Source organism: Triturus cristatus, chromosome 5_1 (genome assembly GCF_964204655.1).
Source record: "Triturus cristatus chromosome 5_1, aTriCri1.1, whole genome shotgun sequence".
Lineage (NCBI taxonomy): Eukaryota > Metazoa > Chordata > Amphibia > Caudata > Salamandridae > Triturus > Triturus cristatus.
The window spans coordinates 435,610,380-435,633,944 of record NC_140587.1 but is presented as its reverse complement, the minus strand read 5'-3'; the positions used below and the strand labels follow the sequence as shown (position 1 = coordinate 435,633,944).

The 23,565-nt window shown below is 42.5% G+C and overlaps 1 protein-coding gene across 1 annotated transcript in view; it reads right to left on the bottom strand.

Annotated features, from left to right (window-relative positions):
- Positions 1–8,602: 8,602 nt before the first annotated feature.
- UQCRB (ubiquinol-cytochrome c reductase binding protein) overlaps positions 8,603–23,565 on the bottom strand; it is a 47,552-nt gene continuing 32,589 nt past the window's right edge. Inside the window, exons 3-4 of the mRNA XM_085605220.1 lie at positions 12,973–13,139; positions 8,603–8,871 (exon numbers count right to left, since the gene is read on the bottom strand). Of these exons, the coding sequence (XP_085461346.1) occupies positions 8,794–8,871; positions 12,973–13,139 (245 nt within the window). The 3' untranslated portion in view covers positions 8,603–8,793. The remainder of the gene's footprint in view (positions 8,872–12,972; positions 13,140–23,565) is intronic.

The window sequence follows — 23,565 nt, the reverse complement described above, 5'->3', positions numbered from 1 at the left end:
GAAAAAGAATAGCAACTAGGAAATCAATGAGCGGATAATAAATGTGAGAGGGTATAGTATACGATGTAAAAGGCATGTGAACAGAGTCATAGCCCACAGGTAAAAACAGTGATGCCAACATCCAGAGAGTGAAAAGAAACGAAGGCTACAACCAGGGTGATTGAGAGAGTGAGAGAATTGTAACAGTATGAACAACAAGTGCTCGCCATGACGTTTTCGTTTAGCTTTTTCTGCCGTGGCCTCGCCTGCTAAAAGGTTTCTTATCTTTATGGGGCCATGTGTTTGGCCCCATAAAGATAAGAAACCTTTTAATTCAGTAGGAAAGCAGGCGAGGCCGTCCAAGTGGGACGGCAGAAAAAGCAGAGCGAAAACATCACCAACAGCTCTTTCCCAATGGTTGGCCGCCGTTTAGCATAAACGGTGACGCCGGCCAATGGGAAAGAAGAGCGGGGCTTAAAGCCCTTTACTGAAAAATCCCCAAAACATTAAATCTCGCCAGCGAGACTGCACATGTGCGCAGCCTACACTAGCGAGACCTAAAAAAATTCTGTGACACATAATTATACCGAGCTGTATAGACAGCCGCAGAAGACAACAGCAACACGCCACCTATGTAATCAGAGGCTCTGCGCCGAAGCTGCAGCAACATGTCCACCGTGCGTCGGGCTTGGGTGGGGACAGTGTGATCTCTGGGCGGACTAAGAGTCTACAGACAAACGGAGATTCCCATTCCACAGAAAGCGCTTCGATCAAAAAGGAAGCACCAAGCTTTAGGCAATTTCATAAACCCTCTTTTGTTAATACGGTTGGTGTCATGCCAATGAAAGACTGTCTTTTCTGAATGAAGTGGGGCTTTGTGGTAGCCACAGTCATTCTGTTCTTGAGTCAGTGGTGACCGAGTTTAATGTTTAGACGGTGGGAATTAATGTATTTATAATTAAGTCTTGACATTACACCCAGGGCACAATAGGTCTCACCTTTGGGACCTTATTAGTGTTTAGCCATGCAACAGTTGATGTTGTGGCACCAAGAATATTGTTCTGCATAATTAAATACTTATAAGGTCCCAAAAGCGAGACCTTTTGGCTATGCCAATGCTTGTTATTTATTTTTTGGAGTTTGAAACATAAATAAAACGCATGGTCATTTAAAATGCAAATAGCTTCAACTTGTGTAAATGCGAGACCTATTGCATTGCAAATGCTCGTCAAGCCACATTTGCTTACTGTTTTCAATTTATTATGTGGATGTCAAAATGCATATTTTAAGAAAAAAAAAACTGACAACACGTGCAGCTGGTGTATTACTTCCAATGAAAGGAAGACTCATTCTTCTGCTTTGCACTTACAATTGCTTATTTATAAATGATAAGCACATTAAATGATCTACTGCAAGCCACTGGCAAAAAAATACCATGCACTGTTATAGTTGAGGAACGTCAACAAATACAAAGAGCAGCATTATGGCCAACAAGCACATGAACCCATTTCCAAGTGTGACAGACTGCAGCCTAATGTTTGACCTGTATGCATGGGGCGCAGGAGATGTGATGCAATGACAGCGTTGGAAAATCACTTTGCACATTAATCGCTCCCGTTACGTACTACACAGGCCGGGGGGGTGGGTGGGGATTGCATTCTCAGTATTAACCCCTTCGCTGCTAGGCCCCCCCCCCACCAACATTTTTTACACAGTTTTGCCAATCTTCTAGGACATAGCCTATTTTTGCTATTTTTTGTGCTTTCAACCTCCTTCCAGTTAATGAGAGAACTGGGTATGAAAGAAATAATGGATCCTGGAAAGCTATAAATTTCAGAAAAGTAGACAAAATTCTGAATTCAGCAAGGGGTCATTTGTGTAGATCCATCAAGGTTTCTTTATAGAAACTAACAGTTAAATATAGGAAAAATTTAAAATTGGTTGGGAAAAAAAAAACAGCCTTGTGTGTCAACGTTTTCATTTGTAACTTCTTCTAATTATGACAGCTCTTTGAAAGCAATATACGGTTACATCCGCTGGACCTTTCTGGTTGTGGGGATATATACGACTTGTAGGTTCACCAAGAACCCGACGAACCCAGAGTCAAGAACTGAGCAGCAATTTGCAATGGCTTTTTATTATGTACCGGGTATATATCAATTATTGTGGGAAAATGTACACATGGGAAAAAAAAAAAAAAAAAAAAAATCGGTATGAAAGACATCTGTGTATTTCTGAAATGGGAAGAAATTATAGAGTTTAGAAACAGTAGATATTTGCACATTTTCGAAATTGGGAATACTCATACTAGCATGAGAATTATCGGTCATTTTTCAAAATGACTTTTACACAGTGTCTTTCATTTGGAAGGCATAAATGCATCAAAAGTCAATAGGTAATAACAGTTGCTTTACAAATCTGAATTACCCCAAGTCTCCCGATAAAAATGGTACCTCACTTGTGTGGGTCGGCCTAGTGCCCGCGACAGGAAACAGCGCAAAACGCAACGTGGTCCCACCTCAATTTAGCAGTGAAAATGACCCATTTTTGGCAAAGTGCCTAGCTGTAGTTTTTTAACCATAGCTCTGCCAGCACCTAGGGAAACCTAGCAAACCTATACATTTTTGAAAACTAGACACCCAGGGTAATCCAGGATGGGGTGACTTTACTGCCTCGCACCAGGTTCTGTTACCCAAAATCCCTTGCAAACCTAAATAATTGGCAAAAAACACACATTTTCCCCACATTTCTGTGGTGGAAAGTTCTGGAACCTGCGTGGATCCACAAATTTCCACCCACCCTGCGTTCCCCAAAGTCTTCAGAGAAAAATGATGACAAGTCACTTACCACTCCAGTTAAACAGATAGAAAGCAAAACTACATTTAACCCCCAGTTGTTGAGGTCTTTTTGCCAGATATTGCGTCCTCAAAAAAAATAAACACAAGGGATAAATATGTAACATTAAAGAAAATACATTGGCTGACTGGGGAGGGGGTCCATAGTTAAAAAAATAAAATACATTGCTCTGGTTAGCTCGTTTTTCACTGTGTTGCGCTGCATCCATGCAGAGCTACATCGTGAATTACTAATATTTATTTATTTTTATTTATTTGTGAAGTTTTATACAACGCTGGCTACACCCGGAGGTATCCGAGCGCTTTACATGAGGATCAGTGTTATAGTTAATATATATGGGCGCTCTTTCACGGTTGTATAGTAACGCAGTTTGTGGTCAGAGTGCATTTCCTGTGCCACTATATACTTATATAGAAGTGGGTAATGTACACCAGGGTAATAACAGACAACATATTTTCCCATATTGTGATAAGCTTTTGTACCATGGCTCGAAGGAGAGAAAACTGTCGCGTCCCAACGGTTTCATGGTGCAGTGCTCTTTGGTAGAAAACAGGAGGGGGAGGGGCTCGACATCCTACTGTCCGTAGGAAATAACATTAGGAAAAGTGGGATCTCATCCCAGTCTCTCAAACAAACGCTCCGTTCCTGCAAGCCTAAGAACGTAAAGGCGAAAAACTCCACAGTCCCACGAACAGGAATCGAGTATCAAATGCAAAATGCAACGCCTCAAGGAGATGCGAGGCCCCATTACCTCTCCTAAGAACAAAATGCCCGATTCGTCCAAGAAAAGAGGAGTGAGTGAGAATACCACACCGACCTGCCCAAAATAAAGCGCCTCGTGCAGCCCCCGTTGAAACATCCACCTCTTTCGAAGCACCTCACTCACCAAGAGAAGCGAACTCCCTTGCCTTCCCTCCTCTCAAAACAAGCACTGCTATGACTGCGTATACAGATTCATTAACAAATTCAAAAGAGCAATCAGCGATGCTTTTTGTGCACTGAGGAGATAATAAAAATGATTACTAGCTGCGCGTGGAGCCTGGAAGGGAGAGGTCTGTGTGTTGCTGGGAAGCACTGGTCACATGAAAGCGGTGACCGGGGGACTCAGGGGCCAGGACGAGCTGTTCCCAGGCTGTGCGCGCACCGAGGAGATAATTAAAAAAAAAATTATTAAAAAAAGCTTCGATCTCTTGTCTTTATGGGGCCATGAGAAACACATGGACCCATAAAGATAAGAAAGTGCTTTGCGACAGACGCAAAGCAGGCGAACCAGTCCAGATCGCAGGCCAAAGGGCGTCTACAGAAAACCCTAATTTCCAAATGCAGGCCACCGCTTAGCATAAACGGTGACGCTGGCCAATGGGAATGAGGGGCGGGGCTTCAAGCCCTCTACTGAAACTCATCGACAATAAATCTCGCCGAGCAAGCTGCGCATGTGCGCAGCCACACTAGGTGAGACATAAAAATGCAACTACTAAAAGGTCTCCATGTATGCTTTTATAGAAAAGAGGCAACTACTAGATGGCTTCATGGAGCAAAGATGAATACAGGTCAAAAGGTAAATAAGGAGATTGAAACTAAACTGGTGAGCTGGATTATGGCCAGAGGCATTGATGCCAAGCAGAAAGATCAGTGTGGTAGCATATCTAAACTTACCAGAGCCATTTGACCAAAGAACGCACAGCAGGTAGAAAGAGGATTGAAGTAACATGGCCAGCATTGGACACAACCACTGGAAACAACAGATTTGGGCAGAAATCGTGGAGAAAGGTGCTGGGGACTGTATTCCATTAAGGAGTTTAGAGAAACCAAAAACGGCTCCTGGCTGACTGAGGCCTGACTGTCACTGTCCAAAGTTTGTTTTCCACATTGGCTGCCAAATGGAATGAGAAATGATCACATGCACCTATCTGTACTAATGGGCACACTTCTACAGAGCTGTATGACGGTGCTGGAGCAAAATGAGCACCCTGAAAATAAGAACCCAAACTCCACATTCTTGAGGGGAACGAACCTATGTTCACCCATTGCCACTTGAGACCGACTCATGAGCATTTGTATGCATACAAAATATGGCTGATGAGTATTCAGTGGTAAGATATGGAGTGTGTTTCACTTAGAGGACACATGCTACACCCCCTTTGCTACCAATCTCCCCTGTACTTCGTCTACACTATTGGTTTCCCTTTTAATCTACTCCCCTCACCACGCCATTCTTCTATAAAAGCTTGACCACTCCTACCATTATTAAAAGAAACACGTTTGTGGGCTCTTTCTTTTCCAAGAATACTTCCTCTATAACCCACCAACCCCTATTTTATTACTCCTTTTTCTTCCACCTCACTCCATACCATCACCACCACCTTTTCGTAGCTCAGCTACCTTGGGTATACATGGCGTGGGAGCATCGCTACATCCTCTCTAGCAGGAAGGCAGTCCGCTCAGACGATGATCCCCATACTTCCGCTTTTTCTTTATAGAGGTTAGTGATCTCCCATTTGGAATTACTATTGCATTTTGTATGTTTCTAACAAGTTTTTAAATCTTAGGTTTCTATTTGCATTGTGACATCTTGTTTTCAGCGTCACATGCCTGAATAAACCTAAAAGAATCTTTTTTCAAGTAATAAATGGGGGGGAAAAAATCCATGGCGCGTTTTACTATCGAGGGCTTAAACATCAATTTAAGGAAAGGTAGTCTTAGACTCACTAAACAGGAGCGGTGATTGCACAGCCCCTTCTTAGTGTGGTCTCACTTACACATTTGCAATTTCAATTTCTCCCATCTCACCTCGAGAGTGGAGACATTTTCGGGTCTGATTCATACACAATTTTTAAAAAAAAATTTGTGTGAATCACAGGTGGAACTAACAAAAGTACACATTGAAATAGACAGCGCTGTAAAACCTCTAAATCAGACAGGACTCCTCTGATTGAAGGAGAGCATTCTTCAAGCTGAACAGCATCACTCTAAGCTGGAAGTGATCCTTAATAGTAGGAAAGGGTGACCCCCTTCTCTTAAGGTCAAACCAGAGTTACTGGAAAAAGGTGGTAAATGCTAATCCTAGCTTGTCGGCTCGAGTAACAAAGATTGTGCCTCTAGCGTGACAATCTCAGTTTTGGGACACATTTTATGGTTCTCCTTCGAAACTTAGCAGTCTCACATTTGATGCTGTCCATTACCTTTTTTTTTTTTTTTTAAACAAACTTTGCCTTTTACATGTCACTCAGCCATTACGCTGATGGTTGTACAGGTAAATGCATAACATTCTCAGGATCATTACATCTCATTACAGACCGTACATGCACTTGTCAGTACTGTCCTTGGGATGCTGTTCATTACCTTGTGTGGTACCCTGTATATTTTAATCATTTAGTGAGCTTTATAATTTTCAAAAACATGAAATCGAAACATTTGAACACGTGGATAGTCGGAGGTTTTCTATACATCATGTCTTCAATCTTTTATAGTCCAGTGCTTCCCAAACCTTTTAGAACCACAACCCAAGTTTTCAAACTCCAAACTTTCTGATCTAGCTTTTAAAGGACTTGAGGCAGGTACATTTTTTAATGTAATTGATTGTAAACGTCATGACCTTAACCATGCCCTTCAATATCAAACGGTGGTCTAAATACTGATCTGCCCCCATGAAAGTGTCAAATGGTGAACTGCACTGGAGTCTGGAGCTGGAAACACTTTTCAGAGCCATGTGGAATCGGCTTGCTAAACTAAAAGGCTTCTTAAAAATCGTGGAACTGATAATAGTCATTTTAGCAAATTTGAGAAACCCCTTCAGCACAGTCTGAGGTAAGGCCTCATCCATTTTTGAGTTAAAACTAAGCTCAGTGGTATAATTTGGACTCCATATATAAATACATATATTTTGCTGTTTTATATAGTTTGAACATAGCCCAAGACCATTGTAGTACTTTACATGAGCACCAGATTACATTACACAAGTTCAGATTCATTTTATTATAAGCAGGAATAATTAAGTGAATGGCCCAGAATCAAAGGATGTTGAGTAAACGCAGGACTCGAACTTGGTTCCCCAGATTCGAAGTCAACTGGCTGGTAGACCACATACGTATTGCTCAATTTATGCATGAAAGCGACACACAAGTGGTACAGAGGTGTATGATCGCATATAGTGGGCACTTTGTCCGTTGAAATGGCTTTGTGGAGTAAAAAAAAACCACAAGCTACAAATACTGGAAGGTTCACTCCGAGTCCTGCTTGGGAAAACTTGTAAAGGCTGGTTTTAAAACTGGACTTAGGGACTTTGTTCAGCACCTTTGCACTGATTCACAAGGAGGGCTATTCATTTAAAATATTACTTACATGCAAGACCAGGACCTTTGAGATCCACAAAAATAGGCTCACGACCCATCAGTGAGTCACAATCCACAGTCTTGGAAACTGTTTCAGACTATGCACCCTCAAATGCTGCTTCAGGGTGTGCTGGTCAAAGACACAAATTACTGTTAATACAGCAGACTCACAATGTCTAAGGAAAACAATCCTGTGGCAAACTGGAAGTTAAAGTGACAATCCCTCAGAAGTTGGGATTGAGCATGTTTGCTAAACAGTTGTGAATGCCAACAGTATCCAGGTCGGATGAGAGGGTATTCACAACCCTGAGAGCTCTTGCAAGTGTCCCGCCGCCACACAACCCATTCTGCACCTAGGCACAAGATGGTTGGGTAGCAGTGGATCTCAAGCCACAAGCAGATTCAGGTCTTGAAAATGTCTGAGGTATTCAGATCTGCCCAAATGGCCAAAGAAAGGGCCTCTGAGATAACTCCAACCCCTAGGGCATGATCTAGAGATCTCAATTTACAGATTATTCGGAGGGTAAGCAAGTGACCACATGAGCAAGAGAGCCAATGTAAAGGGAGTTATTCTAACTAACCTTGGACAATACAATAACCATTATCAAATAGTACTCAGATTTGAAAGTTTAGGAAGTGAAGAATACACAAATGTAAATACAAGAAAGGAAATTGAACCACTTTAGTGAAGGGCAGGAAAATGTTGAGCGAGTTCCAAATAGTTTCTAGAAAACAAAAAGGCTATATTTTTGGATTTAGACACGGAGACTAAATGCAGAAGCTGGCAGTAGTGGAATCACTAAACAACAGGAAATGTAAAATTCTGACTGCACAGTTGGAACAGTTTGTAAGTGGGGCAATTCAAACCCGAGGAGGAACTTAATGTTTCCGCATACTGGATTGGGGATGGGAGTACAGGTGGACCAGAGCTGTTGCACCTTTTCCAAGGCATGCAGAACTCGGCAACAAAAATATACCTCATGATTTCAGGAGTAGCTAGTCCTTTTCCTTCTGGATTAGGTGAAGACACGCTTTAAAATGCAAAGGAGGTCCTAGCCGCTCAAATCAAACACATAGTATTTGGCTCTTGACAGAACTTTGGGAAGCCATAGTGCTCTGTGGCAGTAAGCCAGACGCAAAAGAGTTAAAGCAACCAATTGGGTAACTCCAATTTCCAAAACGGTTTCCTCCCAAAGAATGCAACTAGAGTGCTGCAAGTTCATGAACAGCAAAATCTGTTAACAAAACCTAAACTTTCTTGATTTCAGAACAAGAAGATGGGGGCTTTGAAAACGTAAAGCAAGATCACAAATGTTCTCAAAACTGGCAATGGATTTTCATAAGTTATATTAACCAGAGTTACACATTTATTCCGCATTAGCAGATATACATTTATTGAAAATGTTTACCTGGAATAAAGCAATCTGAAACATATCTGGGAACCTTCAAAGAAATATGAAATATTTATTTTACATTTGGAACTCATTTTCCTCACTTCAAGCAAGAATAATTTCAGCCGTCTGTTTCAGAAAAACGGAAAAAGGACTCTTTTGCTTCAGAATGTCACAGAAAATGCACAACATAATTTAACATTTTTAAGGAGAAAACCGCATGTAGTTTGCGTGACTTATTTCTTCGCCCATTCTTCCTTCTCTTTCCTTTCACGGATAACCTCCTTAAGGTATGGTGTAAGGTAGTAATTCTCCTGGATAAAAAAAAACAAACAATGAAAACAAACATTATGTATTGTCCCCAGAGCTGGCATTCCAATTGAATTTCAGTTTTAAATGTTATGTTAATTCAGACACTATGATAAATTTGAAAAATAAACGCTGTTGGGTACTCAACGTGCAAGGGCACCAGACCAATTCAATTAGAGGAGAGTGAAGACCGCAAGCTGTACATCCCTGAAGATGGGCTTCAAAAGGTCAAAGTAGTAACTGAAATGGCTCATACCAGAGCTGCATTGTAAGCTGATAAACAGAAAGTGTTTAATTTGCAGAGTGTCTTGTAGTTCCCACTAATCAGTAGGATCTGTGCATTTGTTGGACAACAAACTTTGGGAGAGGTGCCCAGACTTATTCCAAGCACCCCTGCGGGATATGTTGGCCTAGAGAACAGCTATCTCACAGTACCACCATAACCCCCCCCCCCCAACCCAAGCAGGCAGTGAATGGTTTCTGGCAACCATTGAACATGATAACCCGGACCCTTTTCGAATCGTGGTAACAGGTCAGGACCTTTCGCTGAGTCACTCGTGTTTACTTGTGCGCAGAGAAATAAATAGAGAATACACAGTGGGACGTTTTCAATATATTTATTGAACCAACGTCATTCTATAGAATACATGTGTTGCGATAATCAGTAGACACAAGTAGATGAAAGTGATTACAAGCACCAAAAAAGTAAATAGTAGATACAGTTCTATCATGGTGCTGAAACAGTGTATATATGCAGGCATATAAAGCAAGGCAGTAATTCTGCATACTCCTACTATGCGAACCTACTCTGTGTGTACCTAGAGTGTGTGTAGGTGTGCGGCCAAGAATCCCCCCCCCTGCCCTCCAAGGGAACGATCCAACCCAGTTACCTGGCGGGAGAGAATGTAGGATTCCGTCTTGGTCACAAACTTGACACCCCTCATGAGATGTCAGACCGCTGTGTGGTGAAGTCTCAGCATGAAGGGACCCTGAGTGTCCGCTGAAGTGCCTTCTCTGCTAATCTTTTGGGATGCTCATTATTTATAGTAGAAAGTATCCTTGTGATGTACGTATAGATTAGCAATTTATAGATATGTAGATAGCCCTGTCGCGCAGTGGATGAAGCTAGAACGGCATTTGTACATTGTGTGTAAAAAGGCCGTTTACATGGTGTTCGAGGCATCGTGATAATGTAATGCGAAGCTAGATGTGTAAACAGAAGTAGTTTCAGAGAAACTAATCCAACATTGTCACACAAGCAAATATGTGCAAATGGTCAAAGCAGAAAGGTTATTGTGCAAAATTAGTACAATGTAAGAAAATGTGTACCTTCGTTAAGTGGACCTAAACCGGGCACATAACAGAGGAATGGCACAGCTGCCTCTATATCAGTATAAATCTGGCCCACCTTTACTTGAGAGAGAATATTTCAATGACAGAAAAAGTATTTTCAGAATGAAGTGGTAAAGAGTTTTTCCTCAAGAAGCTAGAGCTTGGTGGTTGAAGGTACAGTGCAGTACTTTCTAGCCAACATTCTAGCAGATGTTTGCAGTGAACCTGGTCAACCAAGACAGGGTTGACTGCTGGTATGCTGGCTGTGTATATAATTTAACTACATCAAAGATATTTCCTGCAAGATTCACCTGCTTGTTCAAGTAATGATCTTATTACCCAGAAAATAATAGGAACAATACTCAGGGAGAGCTCACCAGATGAGACCTGAAACTGCAGGTCATTCAGGAGGTTTATGCTTTAGAACCTTCATAGATTTGGCCAAAATAAGAGTCCAGCAAAGGCTATGTCCACTAAGTGGCAGGTCGTGTTGATCCCTTAAAATGGCAACCCTCCTATAGACTCTGGTGAAGGCTAGAGTGCCTCAAGGCACTGTGTCTGCCTCTCTGGGCACCTTGGTCTGGATATGGTGCTACACAAAGATCAGCAACAAGAAAGGCCACCAAAGCTTCTGCAGGGCTTAAACCTTGTTCCTGGATAAATGGCCAGCCTTCAGCCCATTCTGGATTCACAAACAGCAGAATGGCGCGCGCACACACACTTTTGTGTTCAAGAGGTGGTTAGTTAGATGGATGAAATGCAGGACACTTTTTACCAGTGATGTAAATGTGGATGGGGCCTTCCTTGCTGTCCTCTAGGTGCAGCATTCATCTTCCAACCACCACTAAGAAAAATAAATAAATGCTTGAATAGCTGAGGATAACCCAATGATGGATGTCCTGTTCGTGTTCCTCCGAAATTAATATTTGCAAACTCCTTAAACAGAAGTAAAAAATAAACAGAGAGAAGCTCCTCATTGGTCCCAAGCATCTCCCTTGCAGAAACTATTATATAATGGCCAACAGTCGAGGCAGGATGTGGGGAGAGGAAGTAGGAGGTGGCTACTGCCTTGAAACTGTAAGCTGGCGAGACCAATGGAGGATCTCTTTCTCTAAATGGAACCAAAAGGAATGTAAATTTGCAGTTTAAAGGGTTACTGTTGTCAGAGGACCCCCAGCTTGCCAAAAAGCAAAAAGGCACTAGAACCAAGAGGGACAAAAGTTAATATGTGAGAGAGGTCCCAAATGCAGTAGCTGCTTCGTCCTTTAACAAATCTAGTCTACCACAAAAAGGACAGGGAATCAAGTGGTGGAGACAGCAGATATGTTAGTGGAATCGCAGTGACAGGATTCCCAAAACAAGCCTACCTACAGCCCAAAAAGTAACTTATTGTTAAGGAATAGGTTTAAGTCCTCCACAAGACTCCAAGACTTCCTCTGAATCGGATTAAAAAAAAAAATACTTGGGAGGTGTCCAGAACAAGACGAGTCTCAGCTATGGTACAAATGAAAACAACTCATTTTGTCTGTGACAAAACAATATGTGGCTGCCAAAGCAATACTTGAAGCCAAAGTTAGAACCAGGGAGCAAGAGCACGCTTATGCCTTTTCTGTATTGCCGCTACCTTGATGACCAAGTCTGCGACGTGAGGGTTAATAAGTTTCCCAGCTTTCAAAGTGTTTTGAAGAAAACTAGAGACAAGAAGAGGGAGGGCAAGTTAAAAGGGTTTTCAAGTCCTTGTTCAGTCACCAGGGAAGAGAAAAACAAAAGGGTTGTCCAGAAAAACATTCAATTGTAGGGGAGCACAGTTTCCAAAGGACTTTTGTTCCACTGAGACATGGGTGAATATATATTTTAGCCCCTCGCTCCACCATGGGTATTCACAGTAGGTTAACCTGCAGATGCTCAAATGTCTTGTGAGCAAAGGTTACTTTTGTCTCAATGATTCTTTATTTGTCGATGCTATCCTGGAACTGAACAACTAACTAATAAAGGGCAAAGTCTTTACAGACCATACTGAAGTCTGATGTTTTTTTATTTAAACCAGCAACGGCTACCTTGTAGCTGCCTGGATTCCCACTCACTATCTTCTTGGACAAACAGCGTAACCATAACCAGAGAACAAGAGCAAACAGCCACAACAAATCCACGCAGGTGCAATATTACTGAGATAATTGGCATAACATGTAATGTGCTGTCTGACATTCTCCTGCGGGAAAAATAAAATTAGGATCTAAATCTTAAATTAAACCTAAGACAGAAGGATCAACCATCGAATTCAAAGTTAAAAAGCGAAATAGTAGGCCCATCAATATAACATAAAAATATAAAAAGTAAGCAACATGCCCACGTGCCTCTGAATATTGTCCCAAAGTAAAATGCACAAAAGTACTTCTACAGCAGAATGCTCAATCCTATGCTTTCATTATGTGATCATGTGAATAAGAACATCTACAGAGGATAGGGTGTGGCATAAAGGCCAGAGCTGCTGACAGAGCTGGGGATCCAGATTCGAGTCTCTGCTCAACATCTAGTGAGAGTGAGTCTCAGCAAATCACAATCTGCCCGTGCGTTAGACAGCGCCTAGATACCCTCACAGGTGATTAGCCGCGCTCTACAAATCTGAGTATTTTTATTACAGCACAGTTATTTACCCCTTCACTGAACACTCTAGGAATACTTTTGAGACTATTTGGGTGAAGCATCAGTTAAAGACAGAACAACACAGCAAAATACACACTTTAGTGGCCAAATAAAAAAGTACAACACCTCACCTCCTCATATTTTGTCCACATTTCTTTAGGGAGGATTTGATGTTTGCCAGATAGATCCAAGGCTCGCTTAATACGAAAATTCCTATCGTCATAGAGTTTTGGTGGAAGTCTCTTTATAGCTTCTTGGACATCATCGTCTTCATATATTGTGTCATCTCGCATCAGACCTTTACAAAAAACATTCAAAAAGTGGGGAACAAAGCAACTAGCACGCCTCACATTATTTTACTAATTTTAATTATATGTTTAACAAGTGTTACTGCATTTCAATTACTTTAATCACAATCAGTTGTAGACTGAAATATTTCAGTGTAGTCCTCTTTTTAGGAAAATATGGAAGATTACAAACTTTTTGAACGCATGGCGAATTATAGACAATTTATGCACTAATTTAAAATACTTATATAACTAAACATTGATTATTAGATAAGCCCCGAGACGAAAGAATGAACAAACTAAAAGTCGGACAGAGTGTGAAAAAGTGCCTCTTTTGACATGGTTAGCCCCAACTTTTTGCCTGGAAATTGATGTAGTTTCGATTGTAGTGCACAGTGTCCCTGCCAACCAGGTCCCATGTCCCAGTGCCGCTTCCCTAAAACTACTCCACAATTGGCCCATCAGGCCCCCTGTAAGTCCCTAGTAAATGGTACCTGGGTACCTAGGGCATTGGAACTGAAGAGGGTCCCCTAGAGACCCCTCACCTAGGCAATGCAGACTGCCACTGCAGCATGCATGGCTTGGTGTAGACAAAACAACAAAGTCAACATGGGACATTGTGCCAAGCCAACTAAACACTGCCTAAAGGTATAGATAAGCCTATAGTAGGCCTCACAGCCCTATAGCACTATACCATAGGTGTGGGCATATCTGCATTCGCAGATATGCCCACACAATATCTACGTCCATTCTTAGATATTGTAAGTGCCAGGGAAGCCAAAAAGAGTGCATGGCCTGGGAACTCGGCAACCAGAGCACCCCAGCACCATGATGGCTTTTCTGAACCCAGAAGCGTTTGGTACCAAACTACTACTCTCAATAAATCCACACTGATGCCAGTGTGAGATTTATTGAACAATGCACTCAGAGGGTACCTTCGAGGTGCCCCCTGAAAACCTACCAGCCCTGATATGGTCACAGACTGGCTGTAGGAACCAGACATGTTTCTGGACCCCATTGGTCAAAAGCCTCTGCTCTCTGGAACTATAAACAATGCACATTCTGGGCAGAGGCGTCACACCTCCTCCCTCAGGATGGGCACAGTGCTCGAGAGAGCAGTTTCAATGGTCTGCCGCTTTTGTAATGCGATCCCCAGGCTCTGCTGCTAGCAGCAGATGGCAGCCCCCAGTTTACCCCCCACTTTGGGCAGGAAAACCTAGGAAGAATAGGAGGTGCACCTAACTCTGCCAACCACACCCCTAAGGTGGGAGAGGCGAGGTGAAGCAAATCTTTCAGTCCATGCCATCTTGAAGATGGGGAAGACTACGCCAATCAGGACTAGGAATATGCCCCCTCCTACAGGAGGGTGGCATAACTGAGGGTTTAGTCACCGCAAGTAAGGTGCCCATTGGCCCTAGCTGACACTCCCTTAAAAACGCCCCTAGAATTTAGGTGGCTCCCAAGACCCTGCAGGTAGTCCCAGACGACCTAAGAAGAAAAAGGATGAATAAGATGCCATGCAGAAGACTGAAGTCGCCTACAGACTTTGCCCCAGCCATACCGGCCTGTCTGCAGCCCATGCGAATCCTGCGAAGAAACTATGCCTGCACAACCCTGCGACCTCCACAAACCCTGGGAAGACAGACTACCTCTGAATAAGACCAGAACTCCCTGGGACAGCAGCTCTGTCCACAAAGAAAACACCACCAAGGACTCTGGTGCCCTCCAGGTCCCCGAACCTTGACCACTCAGCACCAGATGCCTCCGGCCTGTGTCCAGGTGGCCCACTGATCCACAAAAGGCTCCCCAGCGATCCTGAATATAAGTCCAGTGTTGGCCGACCCCTTCTGGACTCCCTGACTACGCCTGCAGTGTGGATCCAAAGGCTAACCCGACGCGACCAGCTCCGGTAAGAAGAATCCGATGTCAAAGGACACCCCTGCACCGAAGCCCGTGGGCCTTGGTAAGCTGAACTGACAATGCCCTTACAACCCTCAACACCTCCACTTAACCCTTCCGTTTCTGGTTTCCTCTGTGCAGCCTCCGGTTCAACGCCTGCAGTTCGTTTGTCCAACTGAAGTTCTCCACTGAAAACCATTGGGTGCCCGATGCGGAATTTGAACCCTGCACCCAGGCGCCCCTCTGCTGCTGGTGGTCTATGTTTGGTGCTGCCTTGTGGCCCCCCCCATGCTTGTTCATTCCCCAAAAGCTTGGCCCCTGAAACTGATGTACCTACCTACAAGCAGCGTGACTTCATGAACCCCCAGTCTCTATTGAAACACATTGGGCCCGATCTTAAACTTAGACCTCTATATCCAGCCACCCTTGTGCCGCGAGTGGTGCAGTCTTGGTACTTACCTGACCCTTGCCCTCTGCTGATCTTTCACCCTGAAGACTGGAACTGTAAGTGGTATACCTACCCGTGAAACCGTATTGTTGTTTTCCTCCATAGGATAACATTGAACTGCTTGAAAATTGTACTGTCAACTTTTAAAATACTGTAACCAACCAGATCCCACACAAGGTCAACCAACTTTTAAAATACCAAAGTATTTTTCCTGTAAAACGTACTTACCTTTTTGCTAAGATCTTGGTCTTAAACTAAAACTTGAACAAAGCTTTTTTATAAAACTGGTGTGGGTCTCCTTTTTGAGTCATGTGTCCCTCATTAGTCACTGTGTGTGCAATAAATGTCTTACACTCCTCTTTGTAAGGTCTAAGGCTGCTCGCCCACACTACCACTAATAGAGAACTATGGGTTTACAATGAGCCCTGCACACTTCTGAGGGAATCTCTGGACTCTGTGTACAGTATAACCACCTAGTGGTAAACCATATAAAGAGGCAGCTTCCTACAGTAAGACTTTGGGGCTAGTGTAAGACTTTCAAGTACATTAAAGCTAGGATAAAGTGAAAGGGGATTTCTTAACATACTTAATAACCATGTTTTCCACTGTGCACTTTAAGCTACTCCCCGGGCAAATAAGGAGCACCTCCCTAGGCACTCAACATTTTGACAGCTATCTGAACCAATGTGAACTATAACTATGTTAAAATTACTTGCTGAGGCAGTTCTATCAGCCCTATGTTAGAAGGGCCTCAATGTATATGTTTACAACCTCCATTAGACCACATGAGCACTGCCACAAATAATATAGGTTTAGCACAAGTATATTTTAATTTAGATACAGAAACATATATGCAAAGGGAACCACAGCACATCAGTGATAACCTACCGACCAATCGCTTACCATGGAACCCTCTATCCCCAAACCCATTTCACACCCCAATTGGGATTTCACATTTCAAGACAATTCAAGGATCCCCTTACTTCTGAAGAAACAAAGTGCAGCACAAACGTCAACACAAAACACATGACCACAATGAACACTCGTGCGCACTCATTCAAAGAAGCCTGTAAATACCCAACTCACAGGCAGTATTTCCCCTAAAGTGCGCACCTGTGCCCCCGCGCAGCCACCCTTTACATGCCGTGCAGTACAAGGCTTTGAGCGTCCGCATAAAATACATCAGAAGCTTTCTTTATTCTTCCCGTTTTAAGCAAACTAGTATCTTTTTTTATTTTATATTAGTGTTTATTAGCATCCGGGGGACTGCATTTCGAGAAAAGCTCACACTTTAAATGCAGTTTATTAAGTATAACATGCTGCTGCACCTTTTGACCCAGTGATCCCAACTCTGTCTGATTACAGATTCTACTGTTGAGGGTCTGCAGCTGCTGTACAAGGTAGCACAAAACAACTCATAAATTTCTGTTTGCTACATGCGACCAATATAAAACGATGCGGTGCTGCATAAAGAACTTCAGAAACATAACTGAATGTGCTTATTTGTTGATGCAATGCTCTTTGACAAGCCACTTTGTAGAAAAAGGAGAGTGTGCAAAGCCCATCTGCGTGAAGTTAATGGCTGTGTTTTAAATGTAACATGTATTAGTTCTTCTGATAAAATGGCTGGTGTAGAAATAAGAGTCCAACTTGCATGGTCTAATATTGTAGTGAAGACAGGGTTTTGCCTGCACACATTGCTATGTTAGCATAAGCGTTTTAGAGGTTAACGCCATCTTGCCACTTTGCTGCTTTTGCACACGACACTACAGGTAGCTGTTATTATAAGTAAAACTGCTTGCTTTTTTTCTTCACATGAGAACGGTCTGTTTTTCACATCCCTAGACTTACACCGTGACCTTAGTCTCAACACTGTGTGCAGAAGCCGTCAAGGTCAAATAACACTATGCGGTTGAATTCAGGTTGATCTGCCCACGCTTTAGACACAACAAACACACAGCTGCAAATATCTGAAACTCGGGTGCCTTTAATATTGTATTGCATGCATGATGCTGGCACTCTTGCAGAAAACCTTTCCAGACACAGAGAGCAGTGCTGATCCTGTGATGCGATTCACCTAAGCAGATCTTGGAGGTATGGGGTTCCCCATTCAAACCTAGAGACCTTCTATTATTATTATAAAACTAGCTTATAGCATGGGAAGGGTGGTACACAAGGTGTTCTAGGACCTGTTTCCCTATCATATTATGATTTCTCCCTTTGTGTTTTATGGAATTGTAACAATGCTGATGGTTTTACTTCTAATCATTTGTTTGCTTAGGTTAGCCAAAATACTGCATCTTAGAGCACGTAGTTAAAAACCAACATTATTCCGAGACACAGAAAAGTTTATACTCACGTTGTGGACTGATATGAGAACAACAACAAAAAGGTGTTCCTGATTCCCACCATTCCTGAGAGTAACCTAAGTCGCTTGTTCTGGGTTGTCTAATCATTGGTAGCTTCGCTGTAGTACGGAGAACGAATGAGACACTGATGCTAGTCGGATAGGGGTTCTGGGTACGGAGGTGAGTTTCTGGTACACCACATTTCACTGAGGTCCTGGTTTCCTGCGCATAGTTCTGTGCATGAGCAGAATCCCCGGAACAATATGAATAACTGACAGACAAATAGCACCGGGTTTGCGATTACCCTCTTTAAAAACAAAGTATCAAATAGTGCTGTGAGAAATTAGTGGTTCCTATCCCGTTAACAGGCTCACCTCCTGCCAGGTCAGCGATGCTTTTACATGGTTTTATTTAATCTTGCATTCCCTAGGTGTACTTACTTTCCCAGGTGTGCTTCTGTACTTGTACGTAGCATACTGTGCTCAGAGTGCCTTCTGCAAGTCTGGGTGAGCTCAACTTGTGGATGAATGTTAATGACTGGGCATGATTGAGAGGCCTGTAGTTGCACACTACATGATAATCATCCATGGCCTCTTTGTAGAGTGCACGTGGCAATGGTCACATAATTGGTTATTGTAATTACCATTTTATGTGAAAGACCAACAGACTGCGAGACTAGAGGAAAGTAGTGTGAAAAGAAGAACATGAGTGAACAAGACACTATGAAGAGGATTACGCCTTCCACAGGCATGAGTAATGCTTAATTCAGTCTAATATTTTACAAAAATGAAATATTTTCATTCTAATTATGTACAAAAAATTGTTGTTACTCATTTATCAGATGCTGCCAACAAGCATTGACAATAGTTCTGGCTTGCCCTAGGTGTATATTGATCTAAATGCAACAACAGTAACCTCAGTAGCACCCAAATGCTGGTCAGGCAGCACACTGTCTGAAGCACAGGGTTCTGCTTTACATGTTTTAACCCAGATCCCTAATTACAGAGGCAATGCATTTTGGAATGGAATCCTACTTACGCTTTTTGGCAGCATCTCTTTTTGTTCAGACCTCCCCACTCCCGCACACATTTTATTGGATCCCACTTTCAGCATGGACATCATTAAAGGGGTCGCAGCTGCAACCCATGGCTTGCCCTTTGTAACCCCTGGCACTGCCTTTGCGACCCCTGACTTTAGAGGTGGCCAAGTCAGTGCCAGGAACACTGGGGCAGCTTGTCCTTATGAATGCTGGTTAAGGCACCACTTTCCTTGTTTTCGGTCCGTTTTTCTATTACCCTTATAGTGAATAATATATAATTCACTATTAATGTGGTATAAAGATGGAGAACAGCTAGCTAGAATATGACCCTATCAAAAGCATTTTTTTACTTATCTAAGCTGCTAGAAAGTATGATCTATGAGTGCTTGTGGGTGAGAGTGTGCATATGTAAGAGTGTGTGTGTGTATGAGTGAATATGTGTGTATGTGTGCTTGAGTGAAAGTAAAGGTCAAATAGCATGTGATGTCCCTTCCGCTACCTCTGACATTTTGGTGAATTGAAGTCTATTACTTTCAGTAAGATGTGTTTAGCTCAAAGGCAGGCAGGCAACTGAACTGGTGGTTCTGTTGCCTGCCTCAGAGTTAAACACATCTTACTTACAGCTCAAATCCCTGCCAATTGGGAGTAACACTATGCAATGTAAACGAGTCATTAACTGCAAATTAATGTACTAATAAATATCACTGTCTCTTGCCTAATAGGAGGTTTCTTTATTGAAACTGTGTGGCCATATTGAAAGTTATTACCATAAAAAAGCGTGCATATTGTAGAAACACATTTAATGTTAGTATTTGGGGGTAAATAACTATATTTCTGCATTTGGCAAACCAAATCAAGAAGTCACCGGCTCCAACCTCCTTGCATGTTCCCTCTTGCCTGGTGGAGCCTGGCTGGTGCCATAGCCTGACTCATACAAAGGATTGTGGATGTCCTCCTAAATACTTGCTTACTCTTCTTTCATCTATGTCTCTTACCAAGATTCCATCGAGGAATTTTTGTACTGTATTTCAGATTTCACCTTAACTGAAACAATGTGACCCTGCGAATGAACCCTAACTAGATCATAGCCCTCTGCTGGTCTTTGAGGCTTCGTGCCTGTGAAGGTGTAGGATCTCTGCTGATCTCCTTCACAGTAGATCTCTATAGGTTTGAAATCACATTAAAACATGTGGTATGACCTCACGTGAATCCGACTAAGGAACACGGATTCTCTTCCATTTAACTTTCTCCATCCACTCGCAAGGGTTAGGAATGACAGCCTGGCATAGGAATCCAGTCTGAGACTTTTCAAACTTTTCTCCTGCATCTACTGGTGAGTGGTCCCTGGTAAAGGGTCAAGGGACTGCATCATCTGCTCACTTTGGTTAGCACTCTTTGCATGCTTGTAAAAACCACCCTACTGAAGAAATGTGATGCATCACCTCAGACCCCAATGCCTTCAGTTGATTTTAGAAGTTCGGTCCATGAAAAACAGCTTAACTAATTTTCTGGGTTATTGTGATAGACCCAGGATATCACTTTTAGAGTCAGATATGAAGCAAGCTCTCCAAATTAATCAAATTTTGGCATATACTACTACGTCACATTGTGTTAAAACATATAATAATTAAGTTCCGTTTATACTGAATTGTTCAAGTTCGCTCTTTCTTTCTCATTATCTTTAAATAGCCTTTTGCTGGATGAAAGCATGGCATCATAAACCAAAATCCATTTTTAATCCTATTGAGGTAGCTTGGCAAGCTTAGCATGCTTTACTGAAATCTAAATTTAATGGACAAGCAACAGGGTCAAGTCCTGCCATGGCTCACTCACCCCATTTATCCATTAAAGGTTGATAAAATCACCACCACTGAATTGGGTCATTTTAAGATTTTTAGGATGTGTTATTAATGGATCAATAAAAATGTAAAACCGTGATAGCAAGTAATATATATGAAATACAAGTTTATTTTTACTGTATCCAGAATGTTACGCATAACACAGAACTGTTTTGAATGGAGACATAGGTTCATCGTGAACTATTTTAAAATCAACAGAATAAGTGTCTTTCAGGCTCTTTAATATAAATCTTCATAGACTTGTCCTCCCCTTAAACAAAATACCTCATGCACTACAATTCTACAGGGGGCTCCTTGCCCTCTTTGAACACCATGTATCTGAGAAAAGTACTCACTTGCATAATGAACTGGTGCACAAAGCCTTGGCAGCAGTGCACAGAGACCCTTCATTGTCGCGCACAGAGACCCTTCATTGTCGCACACAGAGGAAAAACATTTTAGGGAACATTGGTCACAGGCCCAACATAACAGGACCCAAAACCAACCAAAGCATAGAAATCTTATGGAATCATACTCCCTCTTGCCCCTCCCTCACTACGACATGATAAAGTCACGTTAATCTCTAGGGTAATTGATTTTGCGAGTACTAAGGCATATTCCATCTACACCTGCACCCTTCCTCCCTCAGCCATGTACATTCTGTAACTGTTAAAACTCTTTTCAACCGGACCAGCACAACCACCACCTGTGCTTAAGTAATCTCTGCCCAATGGGACCTCAACACCCAGAAACATAATTCCTTTGTACTCTTCACAATGATCTGTGACCAAAGTTTCATTTCTGATAATGAAACCTCAAGCCAAATTCGACACCTTGCCTCCCTTTACTCCTAACACCATTTTGAAAACATGAACCACCTCCCGGGGCTCACGCCACACAGCTAAACCTTTAGCCCAATCACTAAGCAACTTGACACAAACATTCACCAACGTGAATTTGTACTTTCCATTGAGCAAGCCATTTTCCATATGTATATACTCAAAGTTACACATTGATGCAGACACCTAAATACAGCAACACATTCCTCAATGGATTCAATATCGTGTTGTACCAAAGTAAAATCTATAGCGCTCACATTGACCTTTTTCTATATCTTAGTCGCAGCTGCTTTTAGCAAATTCAAATACATCCAAGCCAGCATAATTTTCTAAAGTAAGCAAGCCAGTAAGTTCCTTCAGGCCTGCTACCCCAAGCAATGTTCCAGTAGAGCTGCTTTCCTTGCTGCTATTTCCTTCATCAAGCACTTCCACACACGCCATGAACACCTTGTACCAGCCCTTCCAGCCCATGGTAATGTCATCTGCACACTGAAGGAAAGGAGGCATGAATGCGGCCATTTTGCCTGTGCCAATGCAAAATAAAAAATGTAAAATAATTTCATCCACTTCCACTCCTTTATTGAAAGTTTCAAGGCGATTCATTAAGGGGGCGGGGGGGGGGGGGCTGAGGTGGGCAAGAAAAGAAAAAAAACTAACATTTGCAAAGCCAGTAAGTTTTGCCCATGCGAGATCTAGTGGCTTTATCAATGTGTTTTTTCCATGTTGAACAGTAGCGCAGGCTGTTGTGCAACGTAGCTTTAAGTAAAAGTACAAAAAGGAATGACACTCAGCGTTGACTGCGCCATAGCACTTTATTTCCTTTAAGCCATGTTGCATAGCAGCCATCACTGATGTGCAATATGCCTTAAAATAGCACAGGGGGTTTGGAGGAGTCAAGCAACACAAGGTCGAGTCGGGTAGTGAGAAACTGACTGTGGGAGAAGGGGGAGGATTAAAGAACACCGGACTACAAGCAATAGAATGCTTCATGGCCACATGTCAGGGCTGACTTTATTCCCATCTGAATCGCCCATAACCTGACAGTACTGGGGCCACAAAGAAACCAGGAAACGATTACACGTCTATTGCTCACAAATGACTTTTGGAGGTAGATGGGAGCTTTACACACGGGCATAACATGTTAGAGGTGCAGAAGAGTGAGGTGGACCCATTTTCAGATCACATAACCTCTCAACATACAAGTCTTGAACATCACAACACTATTGGACATTGAAACAACATTTCAACCGGCAGCACTGTGAAACAGGAAAACGGTAAGGCACACCTATTAATAAAAAATGATACTTATTCCAGAATATCTGCGTTTGCCCCACATCCGGAGTGAGCAGCACATGCTGTTCTGTGCTTTGCGTTCATGCACTTTTCAGCCATGAAATGGCAACACGGAAATCGACCTATGAGTACCAGGATGCACAGTGAGATGACCGGTTGACAAGTTGCATGTCTGTCAGTACCGCAGGTGCACCCCGATCAAAATCATACGTTTTCGTGGAATTTCATTCCAGACTATTCGTGGCCTACAGTAGGTCTGCTGTAGTTTCCTGCACCGGACAGGCTCTGGGTGCAAAGCGAGGCCTTCTCTGGTGGGGCGGCAGCAGCCATGAACACAAATGAAAGCACTGCTACAGTGATGTTTAACAACAATGCACACAAGCGTCAAAAGCATAAAAAGCCACCAAGCCTTTCACACCCCATAAACACGTAAACTCAAGTAAGATTGGAAAAGTGAAGAATTGAAGGCGACAGAAAAGATTGGCCTCAAACAAGATTGAGACACTTAACAACGGATGGAAACTTTAGGGACAAAAAGTATTGGCTCTAGCATATGTATGAGCTATTTGGCTTTGTCAGTATTTTTTTAGGTCGAGCCTTGTCAGCGCATGGACTGCTCTGAGGCATGCTGTGTTCAGGTATGGACTTGAAGCTCCGCCCATCTTTTCAACTGGCTCCTGTTACTGTCCTTTATAAATCGTGGCTTTTTTTCATGAATAGGTTTAGTAGTCCC